The following is a 22,898-nucleotide window of genomic DNA, read 5'->3' as shown; positions in this document are numbered from 1 at the left end:
TGTCTAGGACTTACTTTAAAATATTTCCCTTCTCCCAAGGAATGAAGAAACAGATAAAGCAAGCATGGGGTGAGATATGTTTAGTTGAAGGTTGACTGGGTGCCAGGCCAAATTAAAAAAAAAAAAATCTCTGAATTCATGTGAAGCAAAAACTCTAAGTGAAGCTCATAAAAGATAAAACCCTGAAATGCACATACACTGAATTACTATCTTAATGGAGTAAGATGCTTTGTACGGTAAAGCATCCTGAAGCAATTCCTTATGCGATTTTGTGAATAAATGATTTGTCTTTAAAAATGTGACTTTTTCACAGAAAGCCTATGAGGAGAGCAAAGTACACTTGCAACTTTATTTCTTGTAAAGTGAAAATTAGCAGATGATGCACAAATATTGATTTTAATATTTTCATTCTGTTCAGATTTACACTAATTCTGTTGGGACCTCTGGATTCTAAGCCTCAGGGCACAGACATACATCACTGTCGCTTTTTCTGACCATTGCTTTTCTGACTTTATCTCTTCTCACCTCGTTGCTCTAAGCAAATGATCTTTATTTAGAAGGAAGCATGGGAGCACCTGGCTGGCTCGCTCTGGGGAGCATGTGACTCTTGATCTCGGGGTTGTGAGTTCAAGCCCCACATTGGGTGTAGAGATTACTTAAATAAATAACTAATTTTAAAAAATAAAAGGAAGCATGAAGTCATTAATCCCCACAGGTAGCATAGGTATGTAAAATTGGCTTTTTCTATAGAAAAAGCTGGAGGTGACCATTGTGAAGATAAGGACAATGACGAATGACTACACCTGACCTTCTGTCTACAGGATATACTGGAATAAAGCACCGGACCTTGGACATGAGGCCAGGGTCCTAATCCCTCCTCTATTTCTCTGGGCTGTGTGGCTTGAGCAAATGACCCCCCACCTTCTTGGCATGGTTTCCTCATCTGGAAAATGTATATAATATGCATCCTCCTTGTAACACAGCAGGATGATAATTAAATATACATACACTCACAGGAAATTTGAAGATAATTAGAATTGAGTATTCTTTCTTGGAATGTTCTCAGAGTGATTTACCTAATTGCTTTTTGAGAAAGATCTAAAATTTAATGTTCTCAGTGTTAACTTAGATAAATCTTTCGAACTTGTCTCACTTTTCCTATAAAAGAAAGAAAAAATTTTCCTCCACTGTAGATCTAAAGTGACCTTAGGATGGTAGAGAAACGTGAAAAGTCAATATTAATATTTACTACCTACTTGCGCTGCAGCATACCTGATACCATGTAGTACATGGAAATTATCTTATGTAATTCTTGTGAAGTAATATGTGGTAGGTAGTATAATCTTTATTTTACAGATGTGGAGATTGAGTCTCAGAGGTATCAAAACTTTAGCTTCTATAATTAATAAACTCTAGGATTGGGATATTTGAATCCATGTCTGTCTGATTCAAGAAAGTCCTGACCCTTTCTACACTGACCACTTTCAACGCTGACCACTAATAAACTCCCTTATTCAAAGGGAATCAGTTAGGGTTAGGCTTAGGGTTTGGGTTAAAAGCAGTATTCTGAATTTAGGAAAAGTCCCTTCCTTAACCTTACACCATATATGGAGCTTGAGAAAAACTTGCTGGGGAACACATTTTCCAAAACTTGTATATCTCAAGGAAATTTAGTCAAAGTTAAAAACAGTACCTAAATTGGCTCCTTGGTAAATCAAGTCTGCTCTTCCCCACTGATGATGACAGATGAGACAGACTTGAATGACTTGAGTGAGGGTGAAGAACAAACAAATGGGCGCTGAGCTCTGTTATTTGAAATGTACTTCTCAAACAAATAAAGGCTTCTGTCAGGCTTACTACTTCTGAGCATTGAGGGAATAAGGCCAACTTCATAACATCGTGGCAATTAAAGTGAGTTCTGATCCTGGGAAATGTCCTAAGAATTCTTCAAATATACAATTATTCATATTTTTGAATTATAAAAAAAATTCTTATGGAAACGCTTTCCTTACTTCCTGAGGCAGAGGGAAATGAAGACAAGTCAGGAGAACCGAAGCCGTTCCTTCCTGAGAGGGACTGCAAGAGACATAAATGATTATGGCATGGCCCTTTCGTTTTTCATCTCCCTAGGAGGTTTAGGTTTGCTTCTGTTTTCCTGGCAGTAGAAAAGTCAAATATTCCCTGAATTCCATCATATAAGAGAAGCCGACTTAGCTAGTGCCTTGGGCCCTGTCCCTTCTCGACAAGGACAGGAGATGTGAATATAATCACCTTGGCCTATCGTCTCTCCCATCCCCTCATTACCACCTCTCATTAGAACAGAAGTGGAAATGGGAGGTCAGATGTCTCCCTCTGAGATTCTACCTTCTAAAAAAGAAAAGTTCTATTCTTGTGGCAGGGACAGACATATTTGTAAATTTGGCTAGATTTTGCCCAGAATAAAGTCACGCTTCAAAAACTCTCTAAATAAATGATCATACCATCTTGGGCTCCACACTGACTGATGGTTCATAAAAAAAAAAAAAAAAAAGAAAAAAGTCACCTAATTCCGTCTGATGCTCTCATAATTCAAGGATATACATCACAGAATGAAATGAGATTGAAACTTTTAATTTTAAACATGACTCTGTAGTAGGGTCAAGTCCTATTGGTTTAAAAAACTGTTGGATGTGTTCTTATTACAGTGTTTGAAGATCACTAGGACTGTTACGGTTTCAATGCTTTAAAGAAACTTATTTTCCAGAGGACAAATATTTGGACACATTTCTCTTTGTTGCTTTCTTTAATGTAGGCAAAATCTTTTGAAATCAATCTTTAGATAATTTTTGGATTGCACAATTCAAATTTGTGGCTATCTTACCATTCCAGTGGATGTAGCTGAGCCTTTTTATTCAGGAGCTGAAACTGTTCCAATACATTTATAAGAGACCAGCCTTGAGTCAGGATTGAACCAGGTCGTCCCACAGGATTTGCCCTATCATAAAATTCACGCATCAAAGATCGAATCCCAGGAGTAGTAGATGGGAAGAGCTGAGAAGAAATATTCAAAACCAGAATATCATAATAAGTTATGGAAAATAACCGAAAAGGTATTATTACTAGAAAAGACTTTCTATTTTATTCAGCTATTTCAAAAAATCAGATATTTATTTAAAAACCAATGGTCAGTATCATAATATAATTTTCTGTGCAGTTGTCAAGGTAAATGCCACTTTCTATCAGGCACTAATTTTGTTGATCATATTTCCAAATATGGTGAGTTTTCTTTCTCTTTTCTTTGAGTGAAAATGGTTATTTCCTTCCTATCGATAGCTGCAAACAGCTGAATGACAGAGTGACTCAGGCAGTAGGAAGAATGAGGAGAAATCATTTGGGGTTACAAGTGAACTTTGTCAGGGTGAGAGATATTAATCCTATGGAAAAAAAATCTATGGTTATCCTCTTTATACTCTGAGAGTCAGGAAATTGTCCTTTTTCCTGCAAAATAATTCTTCGGTTTTCACACTGTGCCAAGAGACTTTCTCTACATTCACAATATCTCAAATTATTAATTCCTCAAGAATGAGACCTCTGTCTTTATCTTTGTTGAGTTTTGAGCCAACTGTGACAAATGTAATACTATCTTTAAATTAATTAAAATAATCCATCAATTAAATTATTACCTTTGTGGCACAAGCTTACTTTGAACCCTCTAAAATAAAAATCTGAATTATAGAAACGAGTGCCAAACATTCAAACTTAGTAAATTGGTTATAACTCAGACAAGTAGCATGTGAATACATGCTATTTTTAAGTAAAAAATAAATGTCTGATCCAAACAGATTAATAATAAATTATCAGTGGACTTTGAAAAATGCTGTTTTAACAAGATATTTCATATAAGCAAATCTTAGGTGGAAAAATAGAATCCATTATAGTCCATCTAGATAAGTGGCAGAACTAGAAACAAAGCAAGTACTGAACATGCACACATACATGTAATAAATTATATGGATAGTGACCTTCCATATTGACCAATAAATTAACAGAACCCAAGAAAATACACAGAAAGGAAAACAAATGTCAGGTTTTTGGGTTTTTTTTTTTTTGCCTAGTTATCATAATTATTTACGTTTCCTTTCTTTGAAGTTTGCTATAGAGTTGCAACAAATTTAGATTTAGGTTGTTTTCTAAAATGTGGTTACATTCAGTAATATTTGATTTTACACAAACAAAAAGGGCACGATGAGCAGAAAGTTTTGTTCCACGTACATGTCTCAAAGTTAAAAGCTAAACTTCTCTTGTAAAATGTGGACATTTTCCCTCTCAGAACAGTCATGTACTGACAGCTATGCTGATCTCTTATCCTTTTATCTTGAGTAAGTCATGTATTATTTGCACTGTATCTCTTAAAGAATATGGGTTCTGCTCATTTTAATATTTAGATGTCTGAAAAGAAGAAAAAAGCTTACAAAGATTTCTATTTCTTAAATAAAAATCTTCACCTAGTTTTAAGCGAAACTCAAATAGTTTATGGCTGATCTATAAGCTCAGTAATCATGAGGAATCAAATGTCACTTTTGTTTTACCAGTTGGAATTGCCCCAAGTTCCCAAGTTCCTTTGTGAAAGTCATAATTGAATTCATCTCCTCTAAAGACAGGCATTGGTTTTGTTCCTTCTGATAGTTTTCACCCTATAATGGGGGGAGGGGAACAATTCTTAAGCAATTGTTACAAAATCAAACCATGTTTAGCCCAATTGCCCTCCACTTTATAAACCAATCAAAGTTTGAACTCAATAAACAGCCGAGCTAATTAATGCCAAATCACGCATAGTAACTTCAGCTTGTCACAACAGTGTCTGGCTCTAAGAAAATTTCATACTTGACAAAGAGGACCTGAATGAAATTGTTCAATAGGGCATTGGTAGTAAGGTTGGGGAGATGAGCCCAGGAGGGTAGACTGTGTGTGACAATTTGGGAATGCAGGAAGCATCTCCTTCAGCCTTCAGGGTACCAGAGATCAGAGCAGCCCGTGAACATGGGAATTTCATCTATGGGATATTAAAATTTTGGAGTCTGTGGATTCTAATAAACAGTCCCCCTGCCCCATTTTTCCTCACATCCATTTTTTTTCTGAGGCATTCTTGAGAGGAGAAGTTGCACATATTTACCATTATTCTGGATCAAGTGGTTCTAAAGGTTTTAATGATAGTCCACTCACTAATGAAGGAAAACAGGGAACTAGGGGAAAAAATTAATAAAATCCAGAGGAAACAGCAGTCTATAAAGTCATGTTCTATTTTGCACAAACAACTCTCCATAGAGCATCAACGTTGGTTTGTGAGAACTTTCATATCCCACTCTCCCAAATTCTCCAAATACAGGTTTTAAAACAGAAAGGTACATAGAGAATAATACTGTACTTAATAGTCTGTACAGATTTTGATGCATCAAGAAAACTTGTTTAACACGCCATAAAAATTAACCAATGCTACTATGAAGCACTACACCCTAATCAGCAGCAGCTAAGCAAAGCTGTGAACCAGATGTGACTTCTTTAAAAATTAGTATTCTAACTCCAGTCCCTTGATGTCAATCTAGAGCACTCACTGCTCTTCTAGACTGCCTCCAAAAAATTCTACTATTCCTTTTAAAGTATTCTAAATAACATCTAATATGTATTATTCATAATAACCACAAACATTCCTTAGGAGTTAGGGACTTCTTTATTTTAACCCATCACTGCATCATAATCAGTTACTCATACTTAGTTGACATAAAATAGTCTTGGTCTTCAGGTCAGAAAAATATAAAGAGGTGTAATATAATGGATACCAATTCATTTCAAATGCATTATCAATTTGCTTAGCTACGCAATAAAGAAAATGGCACCTTTCAAAGAATGACTTGAAAAAAAAATTTGTCACTTAAAAAATATGCACTTACCTTAAAAATACCTGATCTATGAAGTCCCTGAAATATCTCAGAAAACATTGGAAGTGAAGATTCATTAGAGAAGAGAAAATTGAAAGTATCTTGTAAAAGGAATTCTTCTGTATTTTGGTCCTCAAAATCCATATTATCATCATCTTGAAAATTTAAATGATCATGCACCTGTGAAAGAGAAAAAGCAAAAATTTTTCGTTGACTTTTAATGCAGTGAAATCAGTTCAAAGACATGATTCATTCTTGTTGGATTGTAGATCAGAACTGACACCTAGTGGCCTTTTTGAAGGTCAACAGCTTTATAAAATACAAGTAATGTTCTTTTGAAGATACAGTTTTTTAAATGAAAAGTAATGGATTATAAAGTCACAGTAATTTACCTTGAAACTCTTTACTGTTGAAGAATTTTCATTCAGGAAAGATAACATATGATATTTCCGAACAATAAATTTTATTTATTTTATTTTTTACTATTTTTAGATTGTATTTATATTCAAGTCGGTTAACATATATAGTGCTGGGAAAACCAGACAGTAACATGCAGGAGAATGAAACTGGACCACTTTCTTACACCATACACAAAAATAAATTCAAAATGGGTGAAAACCTAAATGTGAGACAGGAATCCGTCAAAATCCTAGAGGAGAACACAGGCAGCAACCTCTTTGACCTTGGCCACAACAATGTATTTCAAAGAGCATAATACAAAGCGAGATGTGTGCAAGATAATGAATAAATGATTAAAGATGTAGATTTATGAAGTTTCAAAATTTTATGGATAAATCTTTGAGCTATTCAACTAAATGTCTGAGCCATATATAATTGTAATCATTCACCTTGTACAACACTTTGAAAAGCAGTCAATGCAATATGAAGTTGAATTCTGGTTACACATAATTTTATTTTGTTCCTTTCCCTTCTTCCTACTCCATATCTCAAAATAAAGCTTTCTGTAGATTTATTCAATCAACTGCTTTTTAATCTTCTTGTCACTAAGGGATATTTTAGATGAAAGATATGTTGGAGGAGATGATGGAGGAGATGATCTGAATGTGTTCACTTGATTCGAAAGGAAGTAAAAGAATCAGAGTATACAAAAGCACTCTTCAATTTACACAAATTTATACTAGAAAAAAAACATATATTTAAAAAATTCCTATGGCTTTTTAAATTAAAATACAGGCCAATTTAAAACTAAATATCTGTATGTAAAGAATAAGAGTTACTTTTTTTATAAACCCAAGTGAATAAGCTGGGTAATGTTCTATTTTCTATTATCTGCATGTTTTCCACTTTATTTCATAAACAGTGGTGATTAATCCATAGGAAAATCCATGCCTGTTCTATAGTGATTCATAGTGGGGATTGGAACCCAAATCATAGATTCTCCACATATTAGGTAATTTTCTGAACTACAGTAAAATATAAGCCTGTAGTGACTTTAATACAAGTTGCTACTTATTGACTGGTTCCTGTGAATGCAGACAACCCATCCATACACATATATACACCCCCCCCAACACACACAGATCATTCAGTGTAAGGTGGAAGCTCATAAGAAGCCTTCAGGATATTCACCTGGAGCACTACGGGGTACCCAAAACTGTAGTAGCCAATATCAAAAGTGAAAAGTTGAAAACATAATCTGCATCTGAAATAAAAACACAAGGTAATATAAAAATATATTCTATTTGCTACATTTACTCTATCTTCTGATACATTATTAATAGTTACTAGAGTTAATTTCAAGGTCTGTATTAAGTAAAAAGAGCAGTGACTTGGAAATTACATGCAATTTATTTTTAAATTGGAATTTGTTTTGTTCTTCATAGAAAATACAAATATATCTAGAATATTCATAACACATTAAACAATGAAGTTACTTCATGAAAACCTAAATACAGAGAAGGAAACTCTCCTACTCCTTACTGCTAGGCATTCTTATTCACATATGGAACATGATAAAGCTTACTTTTGAGTCATCTCCTTTTTGTTGACATCTAAATTTAACATTTCCCTAGAAAAAGGCATGAAATTATATTCAAGTAAACTGAAGTATAGAGATAGTCGCCATTGAATATTGTTAATAAGGTCCATAAGTAAAATTATACCTAAGTCAATGCAAAGTTCATACGACAAAAATAGCTAAGCTTAAAAAGGAGATGCAATTAAAATTAATTTAAACAATGTGTGCTTTATTTCTCGTCACTATTATTTGGATGCTAACAAGTCTGTAACATGCACTGAAGTTTTAGGATCTATAAATATGAAAAGATGTTAACAAGTTCATATTTATATACTGACATAACATTTTCCAAGTAGCACCTACTTGCGATAATTAAGATATATTTCACACTTGTGATAATTAAGAATATTTTCACTAGTAATTTTTAGAAGGTTTTTTTTTCTTTTTTTTTAATATTAGCATTGGTTTTTACCTATTGAAGGCCTTTGGTCCCAGAGTAGACGTTTCGCTGAATAATTCAGCTGCTAGCAAGAGTTTGCTAATTGCTTCTTTCATATTATCAAAAGCCTGAAGAGGTGAACTGGCTGTCAGGAATGTCTCAAAAAATGTTTGCAGCTGTGAACAAAGTAAAGGATTCAATATTGAAACAATAATCTGTTTGTCTATCATTTCCAAGGTGACCAGTTTGAAAGATTCTTTTGGATTATGTGTCTTTGCCACATTAAAATAAAAACTCCTTAAATAGGAAAGTTTGATAATCTTATATATAGTTTGTAGATATACACACACATATATATCTTATATATAATATACTGAAAGAATATATAATGTACTAAAATATATAATAAATGTATACATAATATGTAATGTGTATATATTATATATATAATATGCAATATGTATATATTATATACATTTAAAAATATAAGCCTTTCAATTGAACGTGGGATGCCACTACAGCTTGTAATTTAAATTACTTTAAGAGTTTTTTACTCCTTCCCCCCCTTTTTTTGCATTTCATGGCATCTAATCATGGAAAGTGAAATGGAGCTATTTACAAGAGCTTGTGATCAGAACGTCCAGGTTTAATTTGTGACTCTACTAGGTGAACTCAGACTGGTAACCCACTTTGAATTTTTGTGTCCTTCTCTTTAAAATGGGTGAATACCGGCGGCAGTTGCTGAGGAGGCTCCTTTGAACCAGGGCAACGAGGGCTGCGGGCAGGAGCCGCAGGAGCCTGGGGCCCAGCTGTGCCGCCTCGTTACGATGACCAGCGTGGTTGAGACGGTATACACTCTGCAACCCCCCGCTGTGCAGAGCGGCGGCCTGCCGGCAGACACACAAACTCGAGCCACTTCTAAGAGTCTATTACCCGTTAAGTCCAAAGAAGTGGATGTTTCCAGACTTCATTCAGGAGGTTCAGAGAATGATGTTACAAAAATCACCAAACCGAGACGAGAGAATGGGCAGGTAAAAGCGGCAGACACTGCCATGAGGAGGAACATCAGAAAGAGCTGCAAACCGCCGGGTAAGCAGAAACCAGAGGAAGAGCTCAAGGATAAGAACCAGCTCTTAGAGGCCATCAACAAGCAGCTGCACCAGAAGTTGACTGAAACTCAGGGAGAACTGAAGGACCTGACCCAAAAGGTGGAGCTGCTGGAGAAATTTCAGGACAACTGCTTGGCAATTTTGGAGAGCAAGGGCCTCAACCCAGTTTTAGGCTGTGAGACCCTGGCATCACACGGAATGGGAATCCGCCGCAGATCACACAGACTCTACGTTGCTGTTAGAAACTTTGCAAGATGAGCTGAAGTTTTTTAACAAAACAGCCAAAAAGCAGATGGAAGAGTTACAGGCTTTAAAAGTCAAGTTGAAGATGAAAGAAGAAGAGAGGGCCTGGTTCCTAGAACAGCAGACATTATGTAACAATCAAGTAAATGATTTTACAGCAGCCCTGGAGGAAATGGAGCAGCTATTAGAAATGTGATAAAAAGCAAGTGACCAGATGGCTCCCACAGGGGAAGCCACTCAAGGACATCTGCTTCTTGGCCATGACCTTCTAGAACTCACCGTCCCCAGAATGGAGACATTTGCTGCAGTAGGATTAAGGACAGTCTATGCTAGAATGGCGCTTCCTCCTTCAGGCAAGCGAACGCCACCCTCGGACTGGTGGGTTCCCCCGAACCTCACACACACATAATCGAGGCCGACAAGGGAGTGGGGGGTGCAGAAGCTTGGATCGACCTTCTAGGCAACAAAGCGGCAGGCTATTAGAATCAGGAGACTAAACCAGCCACAGCCAGAGGATCCCAAAGGTCACATTCAGATGTGTAGGAAGAAAACCTTAATTGTGCATTTGGAGTGCAGAGCCTCCACGGGAGACATCAGTGAGAAGAGATGCTGTCCCCTTCTAACTTGGAACACATTCCGTCTCATCCTGGTTGGGCTCTAGACCTCGTTGTAAATTAATGAACGTGAAGTTATTGAAATGGCTTAATAAATAGGGTGAAGGTATAGATAGCAATAACACCTACCTGAAATAATAAAAAAAATAAATAAAAAAATAAAATGGGTGAATACCACCAACAAGAGGTCTGTAAACCCAAATCAGAAGAAAATGTATTTGAAAGCCACTGTTAGGTATGAAATTCAGATCTAAACTTTTTAGTATTAGCACTTTTCTGAATATATCAGAACAAAAATAAATGGATGAAAGTTGCTTCTTCACAGCATTTTGCTGTGGGAGATCTAGTCAACTAATGGAGAATCTGAGAGAATCTCACTGTCCTCTTAACATTTTAATTTAAGGTGTCCTGTGGATAGAAAAGATGGGGCACTGTTACAAAAGGGGAATAAAGCTCAGGTTTATATTTTCTTAGAAACACAATTGTTGATACCATAAACAGCTGTTTTTATTTGCTTGAATATTAAAATAATCACAACAAGACTACTGCTTGAGGATGCTTAACATCAAAGTCCAAGTTAAAATTTTTAAAAAGCATAAAATAAATCTCATATTAAGTCATAGGCTTTCTTGGATAAACATAATCTTTCAAGGATGAAGAACAAAAAATATTTTTTGAAAAAACATGCAGCAGGTATTCTATTAATGTTTTTGGAAGGACAGGCTAGATCCATCTGAACTGCATAAGACTACAAAGTGAAAAACTTTTGTTGCTATGATAATGAAGGACAGATATTGGCACAAGTGACCTAAGGGAAATGGTAAGTGTATCTTTAAAATACCAAGCAAAACTCCCCAAGAGAAACAAATACTGACTTCATAAACTTTTACCAGCTGAAAAATAGAAACCTAATGAGATGTACATTTTAAGACAATGAACACATCATTAGCATTTGGCAATTGGGATGTTTTTCCATTTCACTAAGGAAAATAAGTGTAATAATTGTATGATCAAAAGAAAACAAATTAGTGCTAACACTAAAAATGTTAACACCCTTGAGTCAAAACAGAGTAATATTGTTTTTCCGAATAAAAATAACTCATATTTCACTCTGGTCACCATATTATGTAGAAGGGTCATTGATGATATTATTGCCTTTTCTGTTTTAATGTTTCCTGAATATCACAAAGATCAAGGTTAATAATTTAAGAAAGTTGGAAATGTTTGTGTAGCATAGGAGATGCAGAAGATTGATGATCAGATGATATCTTCCGTGGCAAGAAATAATTAGCAAGTTAATGTCTCAGGGAAATATGGATTCTCCCACTGCGAAACCGATTATTTCTAAATTTCTGACTGTGACAGTGAGCATTGAATATGGGCTGCTAGTACATGGATTCAGTTCCATTCAATTCGACTGTTTTAGTGAAAACCTTACTAGGTGGAAAGTACCGTGCTGAGTGTTGGGGGACATGTATACAGCACAGTGGTAACACTATAGACATTAGACGCAATAAATCCTTGGTTTAACTTTGGCACTACGCCCGTCACTATTAAATTGTGAGAACTTCTGGGATTAACAACAATATCTATCATGCAGAGGTATGGCTAGGATTAAATGAGAGAATGTATGTGAGGTACACCACCACCCCGCACCTGTCAATATTCAGCACATGTTCGCTCATTTTATTAATTAAAACAAGAAAGTCCACAGCCATTTAAGGAAATTTCAATGAACGGACGTGGTTGTTGAACCCAGATTCTCATAATGCAGTGCATTTGTGGAAAATCAAAACTGCTTCTGGGAATTCAAACACTTGTGACACCAACCAAAAAAGAATGTTTTACAAATATCTGACAAACCTTTCAAGAGAAATAAAGAGGTATGGCAGTTGAAGGGCCCCCTCCAGTGGTCAGTCTCCCAAGAGAAGCGAAAGAGCAGAACGGAAGGATCCAAACAACTGTCTATCCTCCCGTTTCCCTAAGACCTCAGTCAGCTATGAGAAAGACTAACATCAACCACCCACCATGAAAGCAGGGACCAGAACTGCCTTTATGAACAGAGGTAGAGGAGAGGAGACAGAAGTAGCACTCCAAAAGCATGACTCAAAATTGAGCAACTTGTTTTATTTTTGTGTTAGTTTTGTCCCCAGGTTTTGTCTCTGTATGCATTCCCTTCTATCTCATTGAATAAATTTATTTATGGAAGCCCTTCAGTTCAAAGGAAATTCTAGATGAGTGACCTATTTCATCTATTTAGTATAGTGACAAGCAGGCTACATATGCCAGAAATGAAAATAGAATCATGCAAGTGCTTAAGAGTTATTTTTTTAAAAAATCATCCTTTCAATGAGTGACCCAGAGAGGGCACAATACTTCCTATATCAATTCTTATAACTAATCCACTTAGGCTAAGTGGAAGACTTCTTTGTGTGTCTGATCCTGTTGTAATTTGTTACACTTAACTGTATTTCCTTGGTCACTTTACTTGAGTTCTGTGCATCTTGGTGTGTTCAGATGTAGAAAGAGAATTGAACTCAATGGTCTCATTAGACAATGTCAAATCTGAAATTATTTGATATTAATACCACTCACAGCCATCAGAACCTGAAAAACACATCTTACCCAGGGGCTTTCTTAACTCAAGAACAAATCTCCAAAGGAGCACTTTCCCCTTCATTGCTAGTTTGAAACAATGAAGCCATAAACTCAAATATCAAGGAGACTTCTCCCTCTCTAGACGAAGACTTTTTTTTTTTAAAGATTTTATTTATTTATTTGACAGAGAGAGACAGCGAGAGAGGGAACACAAGCAGGGGGTGGGCAGAGAGAGGAACAGACTCTCCACTAAGCAGGGGGAGCCCGATGTGGGACTCGATCCCAGGACCCTGGGATCATGACCTGAGCCGAAGGCAGAAGCTTAATGACTGAGCCACCCAGGCGCCCCTAGACCAAGACTTTTAATGGATGTTTTTCAATTACATAAATGTGAGAACAAAAGCTCCTAAGGGAATCAGTGCCTTGGCAGCAAAGTAAAAATAAATAAAAGAGCATCTTAAAGAGTTTGACATGACATGAAACCATTTTATAAACTATATGTTTCCTCCTTAGTGTCAAAATGAAATACAAATTTAATGCAAAGTAAATTATATAGGAAATGACCTTGTAAGATCATGGTTGTAAAACCAGGCAGTTGATGGGGCACCTTGGGTGGCTCAGTTGGTTGAGCGATTGCCTCTGGCTCAGGTCATGATCCTGGAGTCCCAGGATCCAGCCCCACATCGGGCTCCCTGCTCAGCAGGGATCTGCTTCTCCCTCTGACCCTCCCTCCCCCATGCTGTCTCTCTCTCTCAAATAAATAAAAATCTTATAAAAAACAATAAAAGATTAAGAAAAAGAGAGAATACTAGTTAAAAAAAAAAACAGGCAGTTGAAACACCACCATTTGTTCATACTGTGTAAGATTCAAGCAATAACCTGGTAAGGCATTTATGATTTTTACACCTATCCATTCAAGTGTTTTATTTAAATATACACAGATGGATCAAAATTATCAATTAAAAATGGATGGACACAGGAACTGAAAATCAACTTGAAAATATTTGTAGGAAAACTTCCATCACATCTTTGATATCTTAAAATACTTCTAAGGAGCCCTTCTATTCACTTCCTCCCCCATCCCACCTCTTACAGCCCTTCTCATGCCAATTCTGGGCTTCACCTGATTAATTCCCTTTATCTTCCCATAAGACCTTGGGCAAATTGCTCTCAGTTGCATTCTCATGTGTCATTCTGTGTCAAACTTGCCGACTTTCTTGTCTCTTCTTACCACTAGACTGTGAGATCTTTCAGGGCAGAAACTGTACCATTTTATCTTTAGGTGGCTAGTATCTAACAGAGTAGGGACTGAGTGAGTAAAGCTAAGTATAACATTACAGAAACCACAGAGACTTTGATAAGAGAGATAATTTACTGGAGCCTCTGGATAAAATAATTTTTCTCCTTAGAACATGTTTATCTCTTGTTTCCATCTCATGAGAGAGGGAGGATATGCATTTTTTTGGTGACTTGTAATAAAACCTTTGAAAAATAGAAGCTTACAGCTGTTCAAAAGGACTTTTGAGATAAGAAAATTTAATCTAAGAGTTAAGACAAAGGATGACAGATTAACCAATATTAGAGTTTTTTTTTTTTTTTTAAAGTCATGCTCTTGACTAACTGGGAAACTTCAGAATACTGCCATTTTGGTATCTTGAACTTTGAGTAGTGTTTAATAGCATTGTACCTTACTGAAGTTTCCTAGAATTTCTCTCAATATTATTGTGTGAGAGAGACATTTTCATCTTCTCAGTATAAAGAAGAATATGAGTACTTAAAATCATTTTACACCAAAAAAACATATGAAAAGATGCTTGATATCATTCATCATTAGGGAAATGGCAAATCAAAACCACAAAGAGATATTACCTCACATCCATTAGGAGGGCTACTACCAAAAAACATAAAGTGTTAAGTGTGGGGAAGAATGTGAAGAAATCAGAACCCTGGGCACTGTTGGTGGGAATGTTAAATGGTGCAGCTACTATGCAGTATGAACGTTCCTCAAAAAATAAAAAATTGCAGTACCATATGATTAAGTGATTCAACTTCTGGGCACATGGTCAAAACGAGTGAAAGGAGAGTCTCCAAGAGATATTTGCACACCCATTTTCAGAGCAGCATCATTCACAGTAGCCAAAAAGTAGAAGCAACTCAAGCATCCATCAATGGATGAGTGGATAAACAAAATATATAATGGAATATCATTCAGCCTTAAAAAGGAAGGATGTTTCGACACATACTATGGCTTGAAGAACCTGGAAGATACTATGCTAAGTGAAATAACCCAGTCACAAAAGACACAGTATGATCCCACTTACATGAGGTATCTAGAGTAGTCAAATCCATAGAAACAGAAAATAGAATGGCAGTTGCCAGTGGCTGGGAGGAGGGATAAATACAGGGCTGTTTAATGGGCACAACCAGTTTTGCAAAAGGTCTGGAGATTGGTTGCCTAGCCATGTAAATATACTTAATGCTACTGAACTGTACACTTAAAAACGGTTAAGATGGTAAATTTTATGTTATGTATATATTACCACAATTACAAAATTTTAAAGTAATTTTGTAGTTTTTACAGCCTCACTCCCTCCAACAACCGTGTTTTTTAAACAGCTAATTTTGTACCACCAAAGTCCAAAAGAGCACTTCTTTAATGGTTAAAAAATTTGCAAAAGAAACAAAACAAAAAATAAGCCCTCCCTTGCTCCATTTCTCAGTTCCTGCAAATAGTGGAAATAATCTTCATCTCTACTCCACTTCCTTCTACTCACTGCTTTATCTATAAACACTCTTTGATCCTTGAGCTTTTTGTTCGTTTGTTCAGGATGGGAAATAATCATATAGCAAGTTTGAATGCTGACAGGAATGATCCAGAAGAGAGGACAAATTAATGATGGAACACAAAGTTAGTCTAGAGGATGATCGTTATAGGTTATAATCAATGCTTAAAAGGAAATACCGCAGAAGAGCTCAGACTCAGTTTTATCCAAGGGTAGAATTAAGGGCACTCATTTAAATATAGGAAATCCAAAATTGTATGTTCTTTGTCCAAATTAATAGGTGAATAAGTATGTAATCAAATCTACCTATTTGTAATATCCTTGAAATTTAAATCTATTATTTTTTGACTGATACTATTTTTCTTTCTGCCTTTTATAGACTCACCTAGGATCTCTCTGTCTGACTCTAACCTAACCAGTCTCTCTCCCAGGTGTGTGTAAAGCTCTCAAAATGTATCCAAAGGAATACAAGTACCTCAGCATTTTATCCCAATGTAATATATTTTATATATAAATGGATTTTTTTGATCACCCTATAATTCTCATTAAGAAAAATGTGTTTATAAATTTAAGTTTTTAAAATTACGCTTACCATACGGCTCTAAATTTAAAAATATTTTTTTCTTTCCCAAAGAGTTACGATTACAGTTATTGCTCATACACAACTGGTCAGAACAATAGAAATATAAGTCTTATTAATTAATCTCTGAAATAAAAAGGTAAAATTATATTAGAAATGCACCTCTTAGATGGATGCAATTTCTTTTTATTCAAGTAAAACACATATCTGTTGAGAGAATATTACTTATGGCTAGAATGAGAAGGGTTCAGCATCAGTATTAATTTATTTTTAATGTAATATATATGGAATATATGGATGGAAGAGTATATATATATATATACATATATATATGTATGTATATATATGGCGGGGACAGAGAGGGAGAGAGAGAGAGATGGAAGTTACAGCAACATGACCTAATTCCTTGAACTCCCTCCAAAGCATATGGGGGGAAAAAACACACATAGTGATTTATCATGAAATATTTAATTTTGTTAGAAACTGAAAACAATCTGAGTTGTGCAGGATGTGTTACATAGTGTTATGTAGTGTTTGTTACATAATCACTATCAGCATCCTTCACTGTCTCTAACTGACACTGTATTTGAGTTTGTCTGCTTTTGTTTTGAGGATTTTTTTGTTTTGTTTTTTGTTTTGTTTTGCAGAATTTTTTCACCATGAACCAATAATCACAATATTAGGGATAGGTGAGAGTGAGGTTTTTTTTTTTTTTTGAGTAGCAGAAGAGTGTCTAAAGAGACAGAAAAGAAGATTCTTTTGAAACTATCCAAGTGCCTGCAAATCTCTGGAAAGACTTTATGGGTCCCCAGAGACACAGGACACCCTGCTTAAGAATCACAGGTTTGGATGTGTCTGGCACATGGGAGCACATCTCCTGCACATCACATGGAGGGTTTGGGGGGAGCTGTTGCAGGAGAGGAAGTGCTAGTGAGCACTCTGAACCTTAGGAAAAACTCTCCTTTGTGTTTTAAAGGGACACGATTTAGGGGAAAAAATCAGATATTTAACAAAACAATAAAAAGAGGAAAAAGGATTTGAGAAAGGGAGGGAAAAAAAAGACTAAATTACAAACCCAAGCACTGATGTAATTTTTCATTTAGTGCACATATGGTATTTGGATATAATTCTATGTTGCATTTAATAATGCAACGTTGACACCATGTGCCAGACGCTGTGCATTTCTCATGCACTTTTTTGTTTATATTCATAGCAATGCTGTGAGGTTGACACTCATTATCCCCATTTTATAGATGAAGAAACTGAGGGGTGAGAATACAAGTAATTTGTCTAAGGTTACATAGCCAAGAGGTAATCTATAGGGGTGTTAAAGCCAGTCTGCTTGGTTGCAAGGCCCCAGCATTAAATCTGTCACTGTGGCTTTGATTATATTAGATTTAGAAATGTGGATGGACCCTGAAATGCAGACGAATGAATCATATGTGTTTTTACTTTCATGGAAAATATGTTTGAAACTGTCACAATTCTCAAGTATGTGACCTTACACCCACACATCTAAAATATCAGTTCAATAACTTGAGCATTTATGTAGCCTAATCACCTTTTGGAAAAACTAAGAATATTTCTTTGTAACTTAAATCAAATTGCCTGGATCAAGAAAAAATTTTGTGTCAAGTCAAATGATTTAAGAACATAAATATTCTCATTATTTGTTTTAGCTCATTGAAAATTGGCTTGTTTTAGGGTATACCACAGAAAAACTGAATTAATTAGCTGAACCTAAATTAGGATAGTTTTTACTCATTCTCTGGAATTAGACCAAAACTCCAATATTTAAATAAGTTTCATGCTTCCTGTGACATGAATAATTTTATTCATTTATACTTCTTAACAACCCTAAGCTTTAAAGCACACATTAAACTTGGAAACTCAGAAGATTCAATGTGATTTAATCAGTTTCATAGTTGGAAATTTTAAATTCTCCCACACGTGTATCAGAGAATTGATCAGAAGCAAGGTGCAGAAATACAAAAGGCTGTGAATATCATAAAATTTAATTATTTGCTTTGAATGGTAGAACCCTGATTGCATTATATTCAACCTTCTCAGAAAACTGGCAGGTTATTTTTATTGCCCCTTCTGGAATCTCTCAGTGGGCTATAAAGAAGCAGAGAGATTTAAGAGTAAAGAGCAAAAGCTAAAGTTGTAAAAATTTTATCATTGGACTTTGTATGTATATGTCTACTCATTTTCTTTATATGAATGCCAATGTTCAAGCAGGTCACAACAATTTCCATTAAAGTTAAAACACAGGCCTTTTTTAAACCTCCAGTAAAATAAGGTCTGACAGTTGTTTGGAAAACTTCCATCTTTTATTAATGGTCTTGAGTAGAAAATGACATTGAAGTCTGGTAATATTTCCAACAGGAAATATTTGTAATGGGCCGTACAAAAATTTGCAAACAAGGATGCATTTGCCAGAAAGATACCCATCTCATCTATCTCTAAATACTCTCGAATGAGTAAGAAAGTAAAAAGGGAAAATATTTTTCATTTATGTTCTGGATATTTTATGCAGGGTATCTATTTTAGATCTTATTAAGTTTTATGGTCAATCACAAGAGAAAAGGAAATGTATTCATTATAAAAATAATGAGTTCTGGTTGTACAATAAAGGAAATGATAGAGCAATCTGCCCTAGCTTATGAGGGCTGCAGTGTTCAAGTCTGTTGAATCTATAGATGTATTACAACCCTCTACTGTTTTCTTACACCTCTCTTACGTCAGGTGCCTTATACTGCTCTCTTACCAGGGTTCCAACAAAACTCATTCTTTTACATGGCATCTTTTAAGTGAGCATTTAAATATTATACACAATTTAAAAGTTTATGATTTAGTACTGTCATTAAATATACCAATATCTTCTCATTGCAGTCCCAGCTACTGATTTCTGATTTCTCTGCCCCCAACCTTTCTCTTTCGTTGCTACCAGAGTCATCTTTATGAAGCACAGTTCAAATCATAAAGGACAGAAGTCCCAATGTTAACAGAAGGAGGTGATCTCATTAACAGTAGAAGCCCTTTTATCCTGTTTGCTACAGAGGGACAGCTATTTTTATATGAATATTCAAAAAGCGATGCATGAAATTTTTGAACATTTTGTTTTAACTTAAAAAACATAAATGTCATTCCTTTGTCAATTTTGTAACATACAGCCAAGGTATTTTATTCTCATGCAGGTGAACTAATTGGAATTTCTAGTCATCTACCTTATGGACACCTCACCCATAATGCACTGGCTGTAAATGAAACTAAGCAAGAACATAAAGACACCAGCAAAAAATCTCAGGGCAGAATCCTAGGTTCCACAGTTTCCCCGGACCTCATAAAAGTTGTTACCCCATATCAAATTCACCTGCAATGTTTCCAAGAAATTTTCCCAGACTGATTCTTTATATCCAACTTTGCTTTTATAGAAGTCAGTCTATTTCTTTTTGCACTTACAGTTCATCAGTGCATGATGCAGTAAGCATACAAATGCTTGCCTCAGGCATTGAGTTCTTGGGTTCAGCAGTCAGTGTGCTTTATGGAGGGCATACAGAGCATTGTTTAATACTGCAAGTAGTTAAGTGGTAATTAAGAGGGATTTTATTCACTGGAGATCTGAGTCCTAATCCTAATCATCTTTATTAGTTCTGTCTTCTCTACTAAATCATGAAGCTTCATTTCCTCATCCATAGAATGGATGGAAACATATTACCCTAACACTCAGGATTCTTAAAAGCATCAAATGAGATCATATATGAGAATAGAGTCAGAAATATAAAATGACACTGGGGTCATTTTATAGTGCATGAGATTCAAGCTCTTCAGGATATGATTCTAACATACCTTTTCTGGTTTCCCCTAATCTACAAATCCTATGCCTTTTTCCCTTTCTTTTTTCTCTGTCCCTCCCACTGCAGGCTACCCTAGGATTTCTCTCACCTGGAAATACATACATGTTCTAGCCAAATAAGTAAGACAGCTCATACTTCTGAGACTATACCTATGTTCCCTTGCTTCACGATGTCTTTCCTAAGTAAATGCAAATATCCCCTCCCCATTTCTAAACACTAGTCATTTTCCCAAGCTCAGCTAAAATCCCACCTATTTTGTGAAACCTACCTCACTTTCCTCCAGCTGAATAATTTTCTCCTACTCTTGACCACCCCAGCAACTCAGCTGTTTATTGCAATCTGACCTGTATTACAGTTATGTATAAGGGTCTTTCTCCCTCCCTCTGCCCCACTGGAGGGTTCATGGAAAGCAGGAACCAATGTTTGTTTTTTGAGTCCCTCTGTACACTGCCCAGCACACAGGTATCTTTGAAACAATTGTGGAATACAAGTGAGTTGAACTGATTATGAACCATTATTGAGTAGTTAACACTGCTTCTCCTTTGAGTTGTTTTTGACTCCATGATCAAACACAAAAATCTCACATATAGAGCAGGATGCAGATTAAACACATTGATTCCCCACCAATTTTTTTATGGGGAGATTATATTGTTTCTTCACCTTACTTGATGAAGAACACACAACTATTAGAAGCTTCACTCTCATCTAGAAGTAGAGATGCCATCTGATAAAATACTCTTCCCTTCCTTTCTTTCACTGTCTCCTGTCTCTAAAAACTTCCCTGTTCTCTATTCTAAATAAATTGCATCCTGTGAAACCTGCTGACAACCTGCTATAGTGTGAAAATCCTTCTTTACGTTGGTGTGGCAATTTGAAAAAACTGACCACAAATTCTTCCCACCCCTATAGGCACGCCCCCACCCCACTTTGCCTTGTGACTTACACTTCCTCCCATCCAGAGGTGGAGTCTCCTTCCTCACCTCTTGAATCTTGGTTTAACCCTGTGAAGTTCTTTGGTCAGTGGGACATTAGCAAATGTGGTGCAAACTGTTTTAATTTCCTAAGGCTACTGTAATAAGTTACTTCAAACCTGGTGCTTTAAAACAATAGAAATTTATTATCTCACAGTTCTGGAGGCCAAAAGTCTAAAATCAAGGTGTTGGCAGGGCCGCATTCCTTTACCAGGATCTAGAGGACAAGCTGTTCTTTGCCTCTTCCAGCTTCTGGTGGCTGTAGGCTTTCTTTGGCTTGAGGGTATATAACTATAATCTCTGTTCCACCTTCACATGACTTTCTCCTCTTCTGTCTGTGTCAAATCTCCTTTTACCTCCCTCTTATAAGGACATGTGTTATTGGATTTAGGGCCCACTTAGATAATCCAGGATGATGTCATTTTGAGATCCTTAACTTCATTATATCTGCCAAGACCCTTTTCCTAAATAAGGTCATATTTATAGGTTCATAGGTCAGGACATAGACATATCTTTTTGGGAGCAACCATTCAGCTCACTACACAAACAAAAGCTTCAAGAGAACTTGGCCTTTGGGGCTTGCTCACTATCACCATATGAAAGAACAGTGGGTAGCTGGCTGGATGATGAGAAACACATGACCAAGTCATCCCTGTGACCCAAGCTAACACCAGGCCAACAGCCAGGCACGTAAGTGAAGCAAGCTGGACTATCCAGCCTCAGTTGAGCCACAGAAATCAGCAGAGCCTGCCCAGCCAACCCAGAGAATCAGGAGAACAATAAATAAATATTTGTTGTTTAAAGTCACTAAGCTTGGGGGTAGTTTATTATGGAGCAAAAGCCAACTACTTCAATTTGCTTTTTGTTTGTTTATTTGTTCACATTATATCTTATTTTCTTCTCTTTCTGGCATGGAGTCTGCATCTCTTTTCCTCGTGAACTTCCCACATGAGAGAGAGGGTGATCTAAGGAACTTCATGTTCCTTTATTTTCAGTGCTGAGTGCAGTGTCATGCCTGCTGCTTCTGGTTTGGCTTCTCCATTTCAAACCCCTCCAACTTCACTCTGATTTCCATCCCCAGCACTGAATAAATCCAACCCTTTCTAGGGTGGGCAGATTCCTAAGCATTCTCTTCTCCCCTTCTTGTCTGAATATAGCATAGCTGACAACCCTATGATCCTCAAGGGAACCAACTTATGATTTGAGGTCCCATCTATTTGAAAACAACCCTTAAACCTATGGTATCTGAGAAACAGGCACTTCTGCCCAGGCTGTTTTTACAGTAATGGGACTCTGGACACATGGGACCTGTCTTGTCACAGTAGGAAGTACGAGCAAAAGTGATAGGATACCTCTGTTGGAAATAGCAGGAGAGAGAGACGGGAATGGGGAGAAGAAAAGCAGGCAGAGGAAGTGAATGGGTAAAGAAACACCAAACTCCCAAGGTGAGAATTTCTCTGTGTAGGGTCCCCCAGGCAGGGTATGGAGCAGAGGCGGCCTGAGAACCAGACGAATGGGTGCAACTGTGGGACCAGGCTCCCAGCTCCCTCTCCACTTCCTCCTTTACATTTCTCCATTCTACTCCCTTCCATCTGACCCATCAGAACCATTCAAATAATGGCTGAAGAGTCATCTTTGAGCCGTCTCTGTCCTCTTTTTCAAATCCTCACCAAAGCTTGTTTCTCCCTTCAAAAGGGAGAAATGTCTCTCCTTCTGTTGACACCATCTCACCAACTAGTCCAAGGTACCAACCTTACCTGGACACCGGAATAGCTCTGCCTGAACTCCCAATCCACTTCAACATGTTC

At 36.5% G+C, this 22,898-nt stretch overlaps 1 protein-coding gene and 1 pseudogene across 1 annotated transcript in view; one reads left to right on the top strand and one right to left on the bottom strand.

Annotated features, from left to right (window-relative positions):
• The window catches only part of CPED1 (cadherin like and PC-esterase domain containing 1), a 267,619-nt gene that overhangs the window by 130,521 nt on the left and 114,200 nt on the right, over positions 1–22,898 (bottom strand). Inside the window, exons 7-11 of the mRNA XM_028104949.2 lie at positions 8,366–8,508; positions 7,506–7,578; positions 5,928–6,095; positions 4,569–4,673; positions 2,861–3,030 (exon numbers count right to left, since the gene is read on the bottom strand). Coding sequence (XP_027960750.2) covers positions 2,861–3,030; positions 4,569–4,673; positions 5,928–6,095; positions 7,506–7,578; positions 8,366–8,508 — 659 coding nt within the window. The remainder of the gene's footprint in view (positions 1–2,860; positions 3,031–4,568; positions 4,674–5,927; positions 6,096–7,505; positions 7,579–8,365; positions 8,509–22,898) is intronic.
• LOC114210590 (small kinetochore-associated protein pseudogene) lies at positions 9,058–9,880 on the top strand (annotated as a pseudogene).

This window comes from Eumetopias jubatus, unplaced genomic scaffold, assembly GCF_037043125.1.
Source record: "Eumetopias jubatus isolate StellerSeaLion01/CBP00866 unplaced genomic scaffold, mEumJub1_p1.0 scaffold_14, whole genome shotgun sequence".
NCBI lineage: Eukaryota > Metazoa > Chordata > Mammalia > Carnivora > Otariidae > Eumetopias > Eumetopias jubatus.
The sequence above is the reverse complement of the archived record's forward strand: the minus strand, read 5'-3'. Positions and strand labels throughout refer to the sequence as shown.